The 13,895-nt window shown below is 56.1% G+C and overlaps 1 protein-coding gene across 4 annotated transcripts; it reads right to left on the reverse strand.

Moving 5' to 3' along the window:
• Positions 1 to 273: 273 nt before the first annotated feature.
• Positions 274 to 13,348, reverse strand: RNASEH1 (ribonuclease H1). 4 transcript variants are annotated; one of them, XM_040992770.1, is made up of 8 exons: positions 13,142 to 13,348; positions 12,728 to 12,843; positions 9,598 to 9,762; positions 6,998 to 7,094; positions 4,757 to 4,811; positions 3,221 to 3,305; positions 2,222 to 2,346; positions 274 to 1,062 (listed from the first exon to the last, which is right to left on the reverse strand). In XM_040992770.1, the coding sequence occupies exons 1-8, from the start codon at positions 13,270 to 13,272 to the stop codon at positions 967 to 969; spliced, it is 870 nt and encodes a 289-aa protein (XP_040848704.1). In that variant the 5' UTR covers positions 13,273 to 13,348; the 3' UTR covers positions 274 to 966. The 4 variants fall into 4 exon arrangements, with proteins under 4 accessions (XP_040848704.1, XP_040848705.1, XP_040848703.1 ...); XM_040992771.1 differs by having other exon boundaries at positions 4,757 to 4,796; positions 6,998 to 7,097; XM_040992769.1 differs by having other exon boundaries at positions 6,998 to 7,097.
• Positions 13,349 to 13,895: the final 547 nt, after the last annotated feature.

Below are 13,895 nucleotides of genomic sequence, written 5' to 3' on the forward strand. Positions count from 1 at the left end.
GAACAAGGCAGGCCCAGCGCACTGGGATCCCACACAGGTGTTGGTTTATATCCCAGCTGCTCCACTTTTTATCCAGCTCCCTGTTTGTGACTTAGGAAAGTAATAGAGGGTGGCCCAAGTCCATGGGACCCTGCACCCATGTGGGAAGCCTGGAGGAGGCTCCTGGCTATGCATCAGTTCTGCCCTGACCACTGTGGCCATTTGGGGAGTGAACCAGAGGACAGAAGGCCTCTTTGTCTCCTCTGTAAATCTGCATTTCAAATAACAATGAACAGATCATTTTAAAAAAAGGAGAGCAGAGTAAGAGATCTTGTACCCACTGGCTCCTTCCCCAGTGCCCACAGCAGCCAGGCTGTGGCTGGGATGGCCAGGCTATCCAGCCCAGGTCCAACACCTCCATCTTGGTCCCCAGAGGATGGCAGCGGCCCAGTCCTTGGCCTCTTTGCTGCTCTCACAGGTGTGCTGGCAGAAAGCCGGCTGGGAAGCAGAGCAGCTGCGATGTGAGCCGCTGTCCTGTGGGAGGCCACTGTCACAGAGCTGGCATGATGCAGAAGACGTATTTCTGCATCTCTGAGGACTCAGGAGCCAGCTGCCCTGTGCACAGCTTCTGTCCGACATGGGCGAAGGCCGTGCTCACACTCCCCAGCAGCTGCGTCTTCCTCCAGCGCACAGACTCCAGTCACCTGTGTTGACTGACACCAGCTCTTCTGGACACTTCTGGGTTTCGCATCTCAATCTTTACCCCATGTTTTACATTATTCCTTAGAGAAACCAAGATCCAAGATTCCGGGCCAGACTGCAACAAAACCAACGAGAACAGTGTGAGCCCAACTGGCGGAAGGGCAGCGTCTCAGACCTCACGGTTAGTTTACTGCACCTGCAACAAGGCTGCAGCACCCCATCGCGCCCCCTGCAGCCCACCCCAAGGGTCCAAGCCACTCCCAGCCACGCCAAGCTGCTGGGGTTCTAAATGACTCCGTCTTCAGGCTGCTTAGCTCCCTCCCGTGCCAGCCTGTCGGCTTCTTCATTGCCTGTGAATCCCGAGTGACCAGGAACATGCATCTGTGAAAACAAAGTTTCTTTTTATTCTTCTGAATTTTACATAAGCCACAGCTCACTACCCTGTCCCTGGTTAAAATCCCCAAAGCACCTTTCCCCAGCCGCACCCTGACCTGAGCCCAGTGTGTATATGCGCGCATGTGCACGCATCCTTATGCATTTATGCAGCAAGGCTGTTTCTTTAAATTCTACTTTATTTTGGGTCTGGTGTGGTAGTCTAGCGGCTGAAGTCCTTGCCTTGTATGTGCCAGGATCCCATGTGGGAGACCCTGATGGATTTCCTGGCTCAGTTGTCTAATCCTCAGCCTGAAAGCGCCAGCATCCTATAGGGGCATTGGTTCACGTCCCAGCTGCTCTACTTCCCATCCAGCTTCCTGCTTGTGGCCTGGGAAGGCAGCGGAGGTCGGCCCAGAACCTTGAAACCCTGCACCCACTTGGGAGACTCGGAGCAAGCCCCTGGCTCCTGGCTTTGGATCAGCTCAGCTTTAGCCGTTGCAGCCGCTTGGGGAATGAATCAGTGGCTGGAAGACCTTCCTCTCTGTCTCTCCTCCTCTCTGTAAATCTGACTTTCCACTTAAAAATCTTTAAAAAATAAAATAAATTCTACTTTATTTCTCCACAAATTGGATTTTACATTCTTATGGCTTTGACTCCACTTTAAAAAGCGGACCGGGTCAGCCTCCCAGGCAGAGCACATGCATGCAAGCGGGAGTGAGTGTACATGACTTAACCCATTTATACCCAGGGGCCCCAGTGTCCCCAGCCTCATGGGGAGCAGAGCACAAGACAGGCAAAGACCACCGAGCTCAGCTCACCAGCTTTGCCATCTCTCAGAACTGCATCACTGCTCTGTGTACCAAATCCATCATAACAACCAATTTCCACCAAACGGACAGGTGGACTCCCAGGTCACTCCAGCAGAGTTGAAGTGCACAGCAGTCACAGCCCTCGGCCGGAGCGCGTCCTGCTCCTCGCCCCACTCTGCCCAAGACCAGCACTCCCCACACGGTGCTCAAGGAAGCCCAGAGGCTTCCGCATGCATTGTGACCTATGTCACAGAAACTGCTCATCTGAGTCGCGGAGCCCTGAGCACAGCTTGCACGTCTAGTCAATCAGACCGTCAGCTTCCAAGAGCCAGACACAAGGCGGACCCAGGACTCACCCACTGGATGTCCATGCCCCGCGTGAGCCTCTCGAGCTGCATGAAGTCCTCCTTGTTGGTGACCTCCTTCCCAGCGCTGGTCCTCCAGCCATTCTTCTTCCAGCCTTCAACCCAGCTGGTGATGCCTGAGGACGCACAAACACTCAGCCGCCAGCCTGGGCGTGGCCCTGCCCGCCTCCATCTCCCTCTCACACCCCGAAACCGGGCTCCTTACAGCCCCGGCAGGCCAGCATGGCGCAGCCCTGCCCGCCTCCCTGTCTCCCTCTCACACCCCGAACCCTGGCTCCTTACAGCCCCGGCAGGCCAGCATGGCGCCGCTCTTTGCCTCATCTTGTCCCTTCCCTCTGAACCTAACCCGTGACTCCAAGCCAAAGCAGCACCTGCCTCTGGAGGGAAACAGAGGTCTCTGTTCTTCTGGTCTCTTCAGCATCCTCCCACGTGCTCTAAAACAGCCCACAGAAGCCACAACCCACGGGGACCCTACATTCCTCACCAGTGTGCAAATCCAAGGACTCTAAGCTCAGAGATGTGTGCACCCCACCCGTGTGTGGGTGCGTGTGGCACACACCCGTGTTACATAGCAGAGCGGCACAGGGGCCCCAGAGCCTCTCCCAAACAGCATCCCTGCCCCCTGGTCCTGCCCCTTACACTCCCTCTTACCCAGAAGCACCTGCTTCTCTTCAGATATCAGAAAACACACAAAATACAACGTGTGGGGCCTATACTGGGGCAGTGGGCGAGGCCATCAGCACCCCGCATCACCAGCATCTCATACGGGCGCCAGCTTGAATCCTGACTGTGCCAGACTCCCCCCTCACGGGAAAAGAGCAGAAGATGGCCAAGTGCTTAGGAGTCTGTCACCCACGGGACGGCCCAGATAAAGCTGCCAAGTCCTGGTCAGCCGGCCCAGTGCTGCCCGCTACAGCCAGCTGGAGGTGACCCAATCAAACTAGATAAATCTAAAAACCAACAAACCAAAAGCACATGGTGGAAGCTTACCATTTATAGTGAACATGCTGTCCGTATAAAGGACCAGCTTGCGGATGCGCTGGGCCTTGGCCTGTTCGATGGCCCTGCAGGCTGCCTTGAGAAAGCACGAGGACAGGTCAGAGCGCTGGCCGGACACGGCCGTGCACAATGACCAACGTTCATGCAATAACGCCTGACATACTTCTGTTCATATTTCAGAACTTTTCCAGAAAATTCCTATCTTTATTTTTCCCCTTCTATTTTATTTTTAATTTTATCATATAGTTCCTTAGGCTCTGGGATTTCCCTTATCCTGCTGCACTGATTTCCCCCATATTATTACAACAACATAGTTCTTCAGAAGCAGTCAGATGTCCATCATTCTGTTATCTAAGTGTGTCCTGACATTGTGGTTACAGACAGTGGCAGACAGTCCAGCATCCTATTGTCAAGATATATCCAACAGTTTCGTTGGGAGTCCATCTTTGATTTGGAAGTAAAGATACATATTGTATCTGCATCTTATCTTCACATCTGGATAAGATAGTCTCTATTACACAGTTACTATGCAATCCCTTATCGAGAAGCCACAAAACAAAATCAACAGGAATAAAGTTAAAAAATTTATATCACCATGTAGTCAAATAACATGCTACTGAATGACCAACATGTTGCTAAGAAACGAAAAAGAAAACAAAAAGCCTGACATTGTGTGATCTATGAGTCAGCGAAGAATTTATTAAGAGAAAAGAAACTTTTGAAGAAATGAAAATAAAAATCTTCTAACCTATGAGCTGTAGCAAAAGCATTATTCACAGGGCTACTGAGCTTATGATTTGCATGAAGCCTGCCCTCTACCAGACAAAACATATGGGCTCTGTCCTTGAGGGATCGACTTACTTCACTGAGCAGAATGGGCTCCAGTTGTGACCATCTAGTTGCAAATGGTATGATTTCAATCTTTTTAATGGCTGAGTAATATTCCATGGAGTAGATGTACCACAGTCTCTTTACCCACTCCTCTTTGGAAAGGCATCTGGATTGATCCATGTCTTTGCTAGTGTACACTGTGCTGCTGTAAATACAGATGCCCTTCTCATATGCAGATTTCGTTTCTATTGGATATATTCCTAGGAGCAGGATAGCTGGGACATATGGCAGGTTTACTTGCAGTTCTTTAAGCACTCTCCACACGATTTCCACAGTGGTTGCACTAGCCCAGCAGCAGTGAAGGAGGGCGCCTTTCTCCCCACATCCACGCCAGCAGGTGTTGTTAGTACAATTCTGAATGTAGTCTCACAGGAGTTAGGTGGAACCTCAGTGTGGTTTTATTTGCATCTCCCTGACGGCAGTGAGCCTGAGCAGTTTTTCCTATGTCTATCAGCCATTTGAATGTGTTCTTGCGAAACATGTCCGTTCATTTCCTTTGCTGAGAATCCCTGACTTTCAGAATGTCGCTAACCCTAAGTTTCTTCTGCCTATGGAACCTTACAGATGGAGGAGACAGAGCTGCCAGGCTCGCGGCTGCGGCTCAAGAGAGAATATCTGACACATCCGACAACTTACGTGGATCTCCGCTCTTTGGTTCGTCTGTCGCCCAGGAAGTCTAACACTCAGGTTTCTGTCCCAAAAGTGCAAGAGAAAACACAATTATAAAGTTAATCCTCTTGGTGACTTCTATTTTATTTTATTTTTTTGTTAAAATTTATTTATTTATATTGGAAAGACAGACAGGAAGATCTTCCATCCCAAGTAGTTGCAACAGCTGGAGCTGAGCTGATCTGAAGCCAGGAGCCAGAAGCCTCTTCGGGGTCTCCCACGCAGGTGCAGGATCCCAAGGCTTTGGACCATCTTCGACTACTTTTCCAGGCCACAGGCAGGGAGCTAGATGGGAACTGGTGACCATATGGGATCCTGGCGTATTCAAGGTGAGGACTTTAGCAGCTAGGCCACTGTACCAGGTCCGACTTCTATTTCACTGTTAATGGATAATACACTATATTATCTCTGCATGGCGCATGCACAATGAACTGCTTCTACACCAGAACCCTGCAGAAGCACTGGTTTGTGTCCTGGAGGGTGGCCTGAGCACTTGAACCCTGTGCCTTCGGGAGTCCTTATTGAACTCCTGGCTCCTGGCTTCAGGTGGGCCATGCCCGGCCACTGGGGCAAATGGAAGACTTTCTTTAATACTGAGGGAAGGCTAACGCAGAAGCACCCGGCAGCAGCGGCAGCGCAGGTGGGCACCGCAGCAAGGAGTGGGGCCGTGGGCGCCAACTGCAGCCTGATGGACACGGGACAGGCTGTCCCTCCTCAGGCTGCAGGGTAGAAGAGATTTCCCAAGCTGCCCCTAGGAGGAGGGCTGGGACCCTCTCCCGCCAGGACTGTCACCAACAGGGACACAAGCCACAAGTGTCAGCATCTGCCCCACCCCCGGAGGGAGCGAGCCGTGGCTGCAGGCACTCTGTGAGCTCAGCTGTGCAGTGGCAAGCTCCCGGAGCAGGGCGGCCACGAGCATCAGCTGCTGTGCAAGCTCCGTCACCCACAGGCACCGGGCACGCCTCTGCACAGCCAGGATGACCTCTCAGCTCCTGATCTTAGCGGGGATCCTGCACCCCATCCGTGCAAGAACCATCTCCAGGGCACCCAAAGCCCTGGATCCTGCAGCGAGAGCCTCTCAGAGAGTCAGCCTGTTAAATCAGGCTAGGAAGTCCAGGCCGAGAGCAGAGCCACTCAGCACCGACACAGCTCCAAGCTGCACTCCACCGGCCTGGCCCGAGCTCAGTGCCTGGCCGCCTGAACAGCCCCTGTGCCTGCAGAGCTGAAAAGTGCAGCTTTCAGGGGAACCGGGAAGCCTCCTCCTGCCACACAAGCACCGCAGATGGGTGCGGGGTCAGTGCCGGCTGCCCTCCTAACGCAGGGGAAGGCAGTGAAGGACGGCAAGAGTGCCAGGGCCCACTACCCACAGGGGCACATGGCTGAGTTCCTGGCTGCTGGCTTTGGCCTGGCCCAGCCAACGTCGCAGCCACCCGGGGAGTGAACAAACGGATGGAAGATCTCCTTCCCTAAGCACCCCTCCCTTGCTCTGTCACTCCGCCTTCAAATGTATACATCTTTCTTTTTTTAAAAATCCGCTTTTCTGGACAGGTGACTGGCATAGCAGTGTTTCCCCTTCCTGCCCATGTGCAACAGGTGATGGCTCCAACAGCGCGGCCCCTGCCACCCCTGGATGGAGGCCCAGATGGAGACCTCAGCCTCGGAGACCCAGACAGACCCGGATGCAGACCTCAGCCCTGGAGACCCAGACAGAGACCCAGACGGAGACCTCAGGCCTGGAGACCCAGACAGAGACCTGAGGCCCTGGCTGGGACCTGACAGGGCCCCGGCCGTTGTGCCCTTCTGGGGATGAACCAGTGGACGGGAGACCTGCAGTGCCTGACTCAGTGCCTTGCCAATAAAAGCAGACAAAGGTTTCCCAGAGTCGGTACTGTGGCACAGTACAGGAAGCTGCCATGGTGGCACTGGCATCCCACCCAGCACCAGTTCAAGTTTGGCTGCCTCACTCCCTGCTGGTGCGGCTGCGAAAGCAGCAGATGGTCGCCCACGGGCTTGGGCCCCGCACGCATGTAAGAGACCCCCAAGAAAACTGGCCCAGCTCTGGCAGTTGCAGCCAGGAGAGGGCATGTACCAGCAGATGGAAGATCTTTCTCTCTCTGTAACCCTGCATTTCAAATAAATGCAGATTTTAAAAAGGGCGTTTTGTTGCACTCTGTCTCGTGTACAAACTTCAGCTTTCCCTTTACTTACAAAGGATGTCCTGGCCCCCAGTAAACGCCGATCCCTGCTCGCGCCCGCCTCCGCCCGTTGCTGGAGCAGCAGCCATCAGTGTAGACGACGACAAATTCTCCTGGGAGAGGGGACAGGGAGGCAGTGGGGCTCGTGTCACCAGTCGCTAAAATTCACCTCAGCTACGCCTGCAGGGATTCAGCGCGTGGAGCCAGGAGGCCATCTTCCTGGTAACGTTTCCTGCCGGGAACCAGCGGGCGCTGCCCGGCCTGCTGCCAGACGCCAGGCTGCTTACTCCCCACGCCAGGTCACATCGCACAGCTGTACAGAGCAGGTGCACGAAGCGCCCCCAGCCCAGCAGCAAGCACCCGTCCACAGTGGAGACCAAAGGCACAGGAAGGGGCAGGCAGAGGACGGGCTGTGTTCCTCCGAGGCGCAGGCTGTTGGCGCAGCGGGACTCACCCCACAGCCATGACCCCAGCTCCCTTCCAGCCCCAAGAAGCACCTGATGCTGTGTCTGGGGCCCTGGGACTTGGCACCACAGAGATGGCTAATCCTCTCTGCTTCCTGCTGGCGCTGAACCATCAAGGGGACTCGTTGAGTCTTTCGACACACTGAGGGCACAAACACACACTCACCAACGTTTTCCACTGTTTCCCTCCAAGTTACAGAATGGGTTTTTCTTTCTTTTTCTTCTTCTTTTTTAAAAAAAGATCTACTCTATCTATCTGAAAGCGATCACTGGATCAGAAGTGGCGCCCACCCAGGGCAGTAGCCTAGCAGCTAAAGTCTTTGCCTTGCATGAGCAGGGATCCCATACGGGCACTGGTTCATATCCTGGCTGCTCTACTTCCCTTCCTGGGAAAGCAGTCGAGGACGGCCCAAAGCCCTGGGACGCTGAACCCACGTGGGAGACCCGGAAGAAGCTCCTGGCTCCTGGCTTCAGATTGGCTCAGCTCTGGCCATTGTGGCCACTTCAGGAGTGGACCAGCAGATGAAAGATCTTTCCCTTTGTCTCTCCTTCTCTCTGTAAATCTGACTTTCCAATAAAATTAATACATCTTTAAAAAAAGAAGTGGAGCCCACATGGGCTGCCAGTGCACGTGTGGCAGCTGCCCTCACAATCTCTAACACAAAAGTGGGTCTGGTGTGGTGACACAGCGCTTAGGCTGTCACCCATCAGCACCCACAAGTGCTGGTTGGAGTACCAGCCACTTCCCACTAACACTCCCGGGGAAGAAGCAAAGGCGGCCTAAGGCCTTGGACCCTATGACCCACGCATGGAGTTCGGGCTGGCTTCGGCCGGGCAGTCCTGGTGAGCAAGGCAGTTACAGAGGGAGCCGACCGACCGAAGAGTGACCTCTCGCCCCCTGTAGCTGGGCCAATCACCCAAGAGGACCAGCTGACTCCTGGAACAGGGCAGAGGGAGAGTCCATGGCCTCCTTGCGCCTCAGGACAGCCGACTCTCTTACGCCGGGCACACACTGGGTGGAAAAGGCTCCACAATGCTGCAGCCAGCCAACGGCAACCACTGCCTGGGGCAGCCCATCCCACACGCCGGGCTCCCCTCCGCAGCTCCAGCTTCCTGCTCACGCGCCCGAGAGCAGCAGGCAGCGAGCAAGCAGCCGGGTCCCTGCAGAGGGAGACCCAGCACGAGCTCTTGGCTCCCGGGCAGCTGGGGCACGAGCCAGTCACACAGGCTTTCTCTTCTGCCTCTTATGATAAATAAAAACAAAACCAGCACCCAGTTCCGTCAAGCACAGTTGCTACTTGATGCTTAAGTCTCTGCATTTTCCCTCAGTGATCTGAAGCATGCTGAGCTTAAGAAATGACAGCAATGGGCCCAGCGCGGTGGCACAAGTGGTTAAAGGTCCTCGCCTTGCACGCCCGGGATCCCATATGGGTGCCGGTTCTAATCTCGGCAGCCCCGCTTCCCTTCCAGCTCCCTGCCCGTGGCCCGGGAAGGCAGTCGAGGACGGCCCAAAGCTTTGGGACCCTGCACCCACATGGGAGACCCGGAAGAGGCTCCTGGCTTCAGATCGGCATAGCATCGACCCGTTGCGCTCACTTGGGGAGTGAATCATCGGACGGAAGATCTTCCTCTCTGTCTCTCCTCTCTGTATATCCGCCTTTCCAATAAAAAAATAATAAAAATAAATCTTTTAAAAAAAAAAAAAAAGAAATGACAGCATTGGGCCCGGCGTGATGGCCTAGTGCCTAAACCCTAGCCTTGCATGAGCCGGCATCCCACATGGGCGCTGGTTCGTGTCCCAGCTGCTCCACTTGCCATTCAGCTCCCTGCTTAGAGCAGTAAGGGACGGCCCAGAGCCTTGGGACCCTGCACCTACAGAGACCTGGAAGAAGCTCCTGGCTCTGACTCGGCTCAGCTCTGGCCACTGCGGCCACTTGGGGAGTGAACCAGCAGACAGAAGATCTTTCTCTCTGAAAATCTTTCAAATAAATAAATAGATCTTACCAAAAAAACTACCAGCATTTCAAAAGACACGACAGTTGAACTTGCAGACCCGAGCTGCTTCCTCAGCACACCCAACCCTCGGATGCCCTGCACTGGTCTTCAGGCAGAGACCGGAGCTCTCCCACGCAGCCACGCTGGCGCTTACCCAGGTAAGAGAACGTGTCCGGGCTGACCAACGGGGCCTCCGGGGGCTGCCTCGCCTGCTTCGCGCACGGCTCCGCGCCTTCCAGACCCTCATCCTCCCCCGACGACTCCCGGGGCCGCTTGCTGCGGCTCACCAGCGATGCCTCCACAGCGTTGTCTTTCTGCCCTGAAAGACAAGAGTCGCCGACTGAGCTGGAAACACTGAGCGTCACCTGGGATGCTGAAGGACCGAGAACTCTGGAAGTCACTCAACAAACTGGATCAGACTGCAGCAGGCTGCGCTCACACCAGGAAGGGAGAGGACTCGGTACCGCATCAGACCCCAACAGGCCAGGACAGAATCCTACAGTCTACGTGTCCCGGGCCTTCTGCTGAAAATGGAATCAGGGCCTAATGGAGCTGACAGACACCACAGCTTCTCCACTCCTTTGCAATCATGGGGAAATCAAGGGCATTTTTTCTTAGGAAAAACTGTAAGAAAAAAAATTTTAAAGAGTTTTTTATGCGAAAGGAAGAGAGAGAAGCCAAGAGAAACAGAGGCAGCACGTGGCTGCCATGGTCGGGCCGGGCCACGTGGGAGCCAGGAGGTCGGGCTGGGTCTCGGCATGGGCGTGGGGGCCGAGCACTCTGGCCAGGCTCCACTATTCTCCCCGGAAAGGAACAGCTAGGACTCAAGACCAGCACCCACATGGGAGGCTGACACTGCACATGATGGCTTATCCGCTACACCACAGCATCACCCCAGAGTAAAAACAAAATGGTTCAACCCCAGCTGGCTGCAGTGGCCAGAGCTTAGCTGATTCAAAGCCAAGAACCAGGGGGTCCTCCAGGTCTCCCACACAGACGAAGAGCTCTAAGGCTTTGGGCCATCCTCTACTACTCTCCCAGGCCACAAGCAGGGAGCAGCTAGGACACAAACCAGTGCCCACATGGGATGCTGGCGCTTTCAGGCTGAGGATTAGAATTGAGCCATTGTGTTGGCCCCTGAAATGAAATTTTTCTATTTAGAGAAGTGGTATCGGGCCCACCGTGGTAGCATAGTGGCTAAAGTCCTCACCTTGTATCCACCTGGATCCCACACGGGTACCAGTTCTAATCATGGCAACCCGGCTTCCCATCCAGCTCCCTGCCTGTGGTCTGGGAAAGCAGCGGAGGACGGCCCAAAGCCTTGGATCCTGCACCCACATGGGAGACCTGGAGGAGGTTCCTGGATCCTGGCTTCGGATCCGCATAGCATCGGCTGTTGCGCTCACTTGGGGAGTGAATCATCGGACGGAAGATCTTCCTCTCTGTCTCTCCTCTCTGTATATCCGCCTTTCCAATAAAAATAAACAAATATTTAAAAAAAAAAGATCAGTGAAGATCAGTGATGTCCTCGGTCAGCCCCGTCTGTCCTGATACTGTAATTAGACCTACTCTGGTTTCATAAAGCCTTATCATTTTTCATTTGGCAGGGTGCCAGAGAAACCAACCTCATCCATCCGCTGGCCATCCCCCGGTGCCCACTGACGCCGGGAGCCAGGAGCTCCATTACACTCTCCCACGTGACAGGCGGGACCCCAGGCACTTGGTCAGTCCCCGCTGTCTCCCTCACGTGAGCAGAAGTGGGGGCCTTGACCCCAGGGACTGCAGCTGGCCCTGCTGGCCCTCAAGGGCTCTGATCTGAGGACATGGAGAAAAGCTGAGGTAGTACCCACAAGCCCAGCTTCAGTACAGTTTCCAGAAACGGAAACACATGGCAACTGGTTTCTTCAGGGACAGCACTACTAATTTTTAACTCAGGGTAGACGTGTGCCGTCCTAAGGGATTCTGCAACAAGACTTCAGCATGGCTGGGAGCAGCCAGAAGCTCCACTCAGTGGAGCCAGAGAACGAGTTAGAACAGCACGTCAGATCCTACAGTCTCAACTTCACTCGGGGCCAGTGTGATGGCATAGCAGGCAAAACCTTCACTTGTGGCACCAACACTTCATCTGGGTGCCAATCGTGTCTGGCTGCTCCACTTCCCACCTGGCTCCCTAATGCACCTGGCAACCAAGAGGTTGGTCCAAAGCTCTGGGGGCCTGTGCCCATGTGAGAGACCCAGAAGAGGCTCCTGGCTCCAGATCAGCTCAGCTCTGGCCTTTGAGGCCATCTGGGGAGTGAACCGGAGGATGGAAGATCTGTCTGTCTCTCCTGCTCTCTGTAAATCCGCATTGCCAATACAAATAAACATTTAGAAATCAAAGGGTATTTACACAGAGTCTTATTCATCTGTTGGAAAGCCAAGAGTTACAGGGAGAAACAGGCAGTGACAGAGTGAAGCTCTGCTCACTGGGTGCTCCCTGCAAGGAGCGAGACGCTTCCTCAAAGTGGAAACCCCCTTGCTGTTGCCAGGAGCTTTTACTCTACTTCTGCTTTCTCTCAATAAACTACTTCTTGCTTTATATGCAAAAAAAAGCCCCAAGAACAGCAAGCAGGCAGGGGTGCAGATGTCCTGTGCGTGCACCTCAGGCGATGTCCGGGCCAGCTTCTCCCAGCAGCCTTTTGCTCCCATAGACCCTGCGGGCCAGCCGGGAAGGGCTCAGGCCTCAGGGTGGGAGCCCTGGCCAAGTTCCAAGCTCCTGGATTCAGCCCAGCCTAGCCCTCCATGTCGAGGGAACTCATAGGGTGGGCCAGCACACGGGGTCAACATTTCTCCCTGTGCCTTCATCAATGTAAAACCAAAAATGCTGCTGGAACAAGCAGCCATGCTGCCCTCTGACTTCCGCATGCCCGTGTCCCCTTCGGGAAACCCTCAACATTGAAGAACTCTACTTCCTGCACACAGCGCAGCACTGCGGTACGGCACAGAGGTGCACAGGTGACAGGTGCCAAGCACAGCCCTTCACAGCTGGAACCACGGCCCACTGCGCCTAGGAACTGCACTTTCCTCCTGCTGTTCAAAAGGCAGAATTAGAGGCCAAGAGAGAGCTCTTACATCCTGCAGCTCACTCCCCGATTAGCTGCCAACAGACTGAAGACCCGACCCAGGAGCTTCTTCCAGCTCTCCAACAAGGGGCCCGCCTACTGCGGCATTCCCAGGCGCGTTAGCTGGCAGCAGCCCTGAAGAAGCCAGGGGTCCCGCACGATGGCCCCTACCCGGATGCTGACCTGCAGGACCCTCGGGGCTCGCGGCGCTCCTGACAAACGCCCATGCCGCATCCTCCGTGGCGAACTTCTTGAACCTAGCGGCAGGAAAGCGGTCCACCTGGGCGCGGCACTCCTCCCTGCAAAACACGCACTGCTCCAGCCCCTGCAGCCCCTGCAGCCCCCGAGCCCCTGCAGCCCCCGAGCCCCTGCAGCCCTGAGCCCCTGCAGCCCTGAGCCCCTGCAGCCCCCGAGCCCCTGCAGCCCTGAGCCCCCAAGCCCCTGCAGCCCCTGAGCCCCGAGCCCCTGAGCCTCTGCAGCCCTCGCGCTCCGGGGCCGGGACCAGCTGCCAGGCCGACCCTCGGGCCCCCAGTATCCACGCCCGCTCGTGGACCCTCCCCAGCGGCGGCCCAGCCAGCCCCGGGCACCGGCTCTCACCAGCTCGCAAACACCCCCGTCCGCCGGCCCCTGCGGACGGCATAGAACATCCCGAGGCCGCAGCAGCGGCAGCCGCGGCGCAGCACGGCGGCCCAGGTGACTCTGTGGGCCACAGACAGGAGCCCGGGCATCACTCACGCCCGGACACCGGGCAGCATCCTCGCCTGGACACCTGCTGCCCGACCCGGGGACCGCTCGGCGACCACACTTCCGGCTCGGCGCGGAAAGATGACGGCAAGGGCGGGGCCTGGGGCAGCCATGTGCGGGGAGCTTGTCGGGGGCGGAGCCTGGCTCAGCCAAGAAAGGGGATAGTGGAGGGGGGCTTGAAGGGGCGGTGCCTGGTGGGCGGGGCCTGGCTGGAACGGGCACGTAGGGAGAGCTTGTCTGGGGCGGGGCCTGGTACAGCCAAGAAAGGGGAGATTGGCGGGGGCGGGGGCTTGAGGGGCGGGACTGTCGGTGGGGCGGGGCCTGACGGAGACTGCCACGTAGGGAGAGATTGGCGGGGGCGGGACCTGCGGGGCGGGGCGGGGCTCGTGGGGGCGGGGCCTACTGGGCGGGGCGGGGCTCGTGGGGCGGGGCCTGGCGGAGAAGGCCGGATTCGGGAGGACAGTGCATTTGGTCCTGGTTAAAAGAGGGGTGTGTTGCTTTAGGTTTCTGCCCACTGAGACGCCGTTAGGATCCCTCTCTCCACGCACAAGCCCCGTTTTTGCTTCTGCTCCAGAGCCCGATGCCAGGCGCGGGGAGCGCCATCGAG

Source organism: Ochotona curzoniae, unplaced genomic scaffold (assembly GCF_017591425.1).
Source record: "Ochotona curzoniae isolate NIBS_2020 unplaced genomic scaffold, NIBS_Ocur_1.0 contig_883, whole genome shotgun sequence".
Classification (NCBI taxonomy): domain Eukaryota; kingdom Metazoa; phylum Chordata; class Mammalia; order Lagomorpha; family Ochotonidae; genus Ochotona; species Ochotona curzoniae.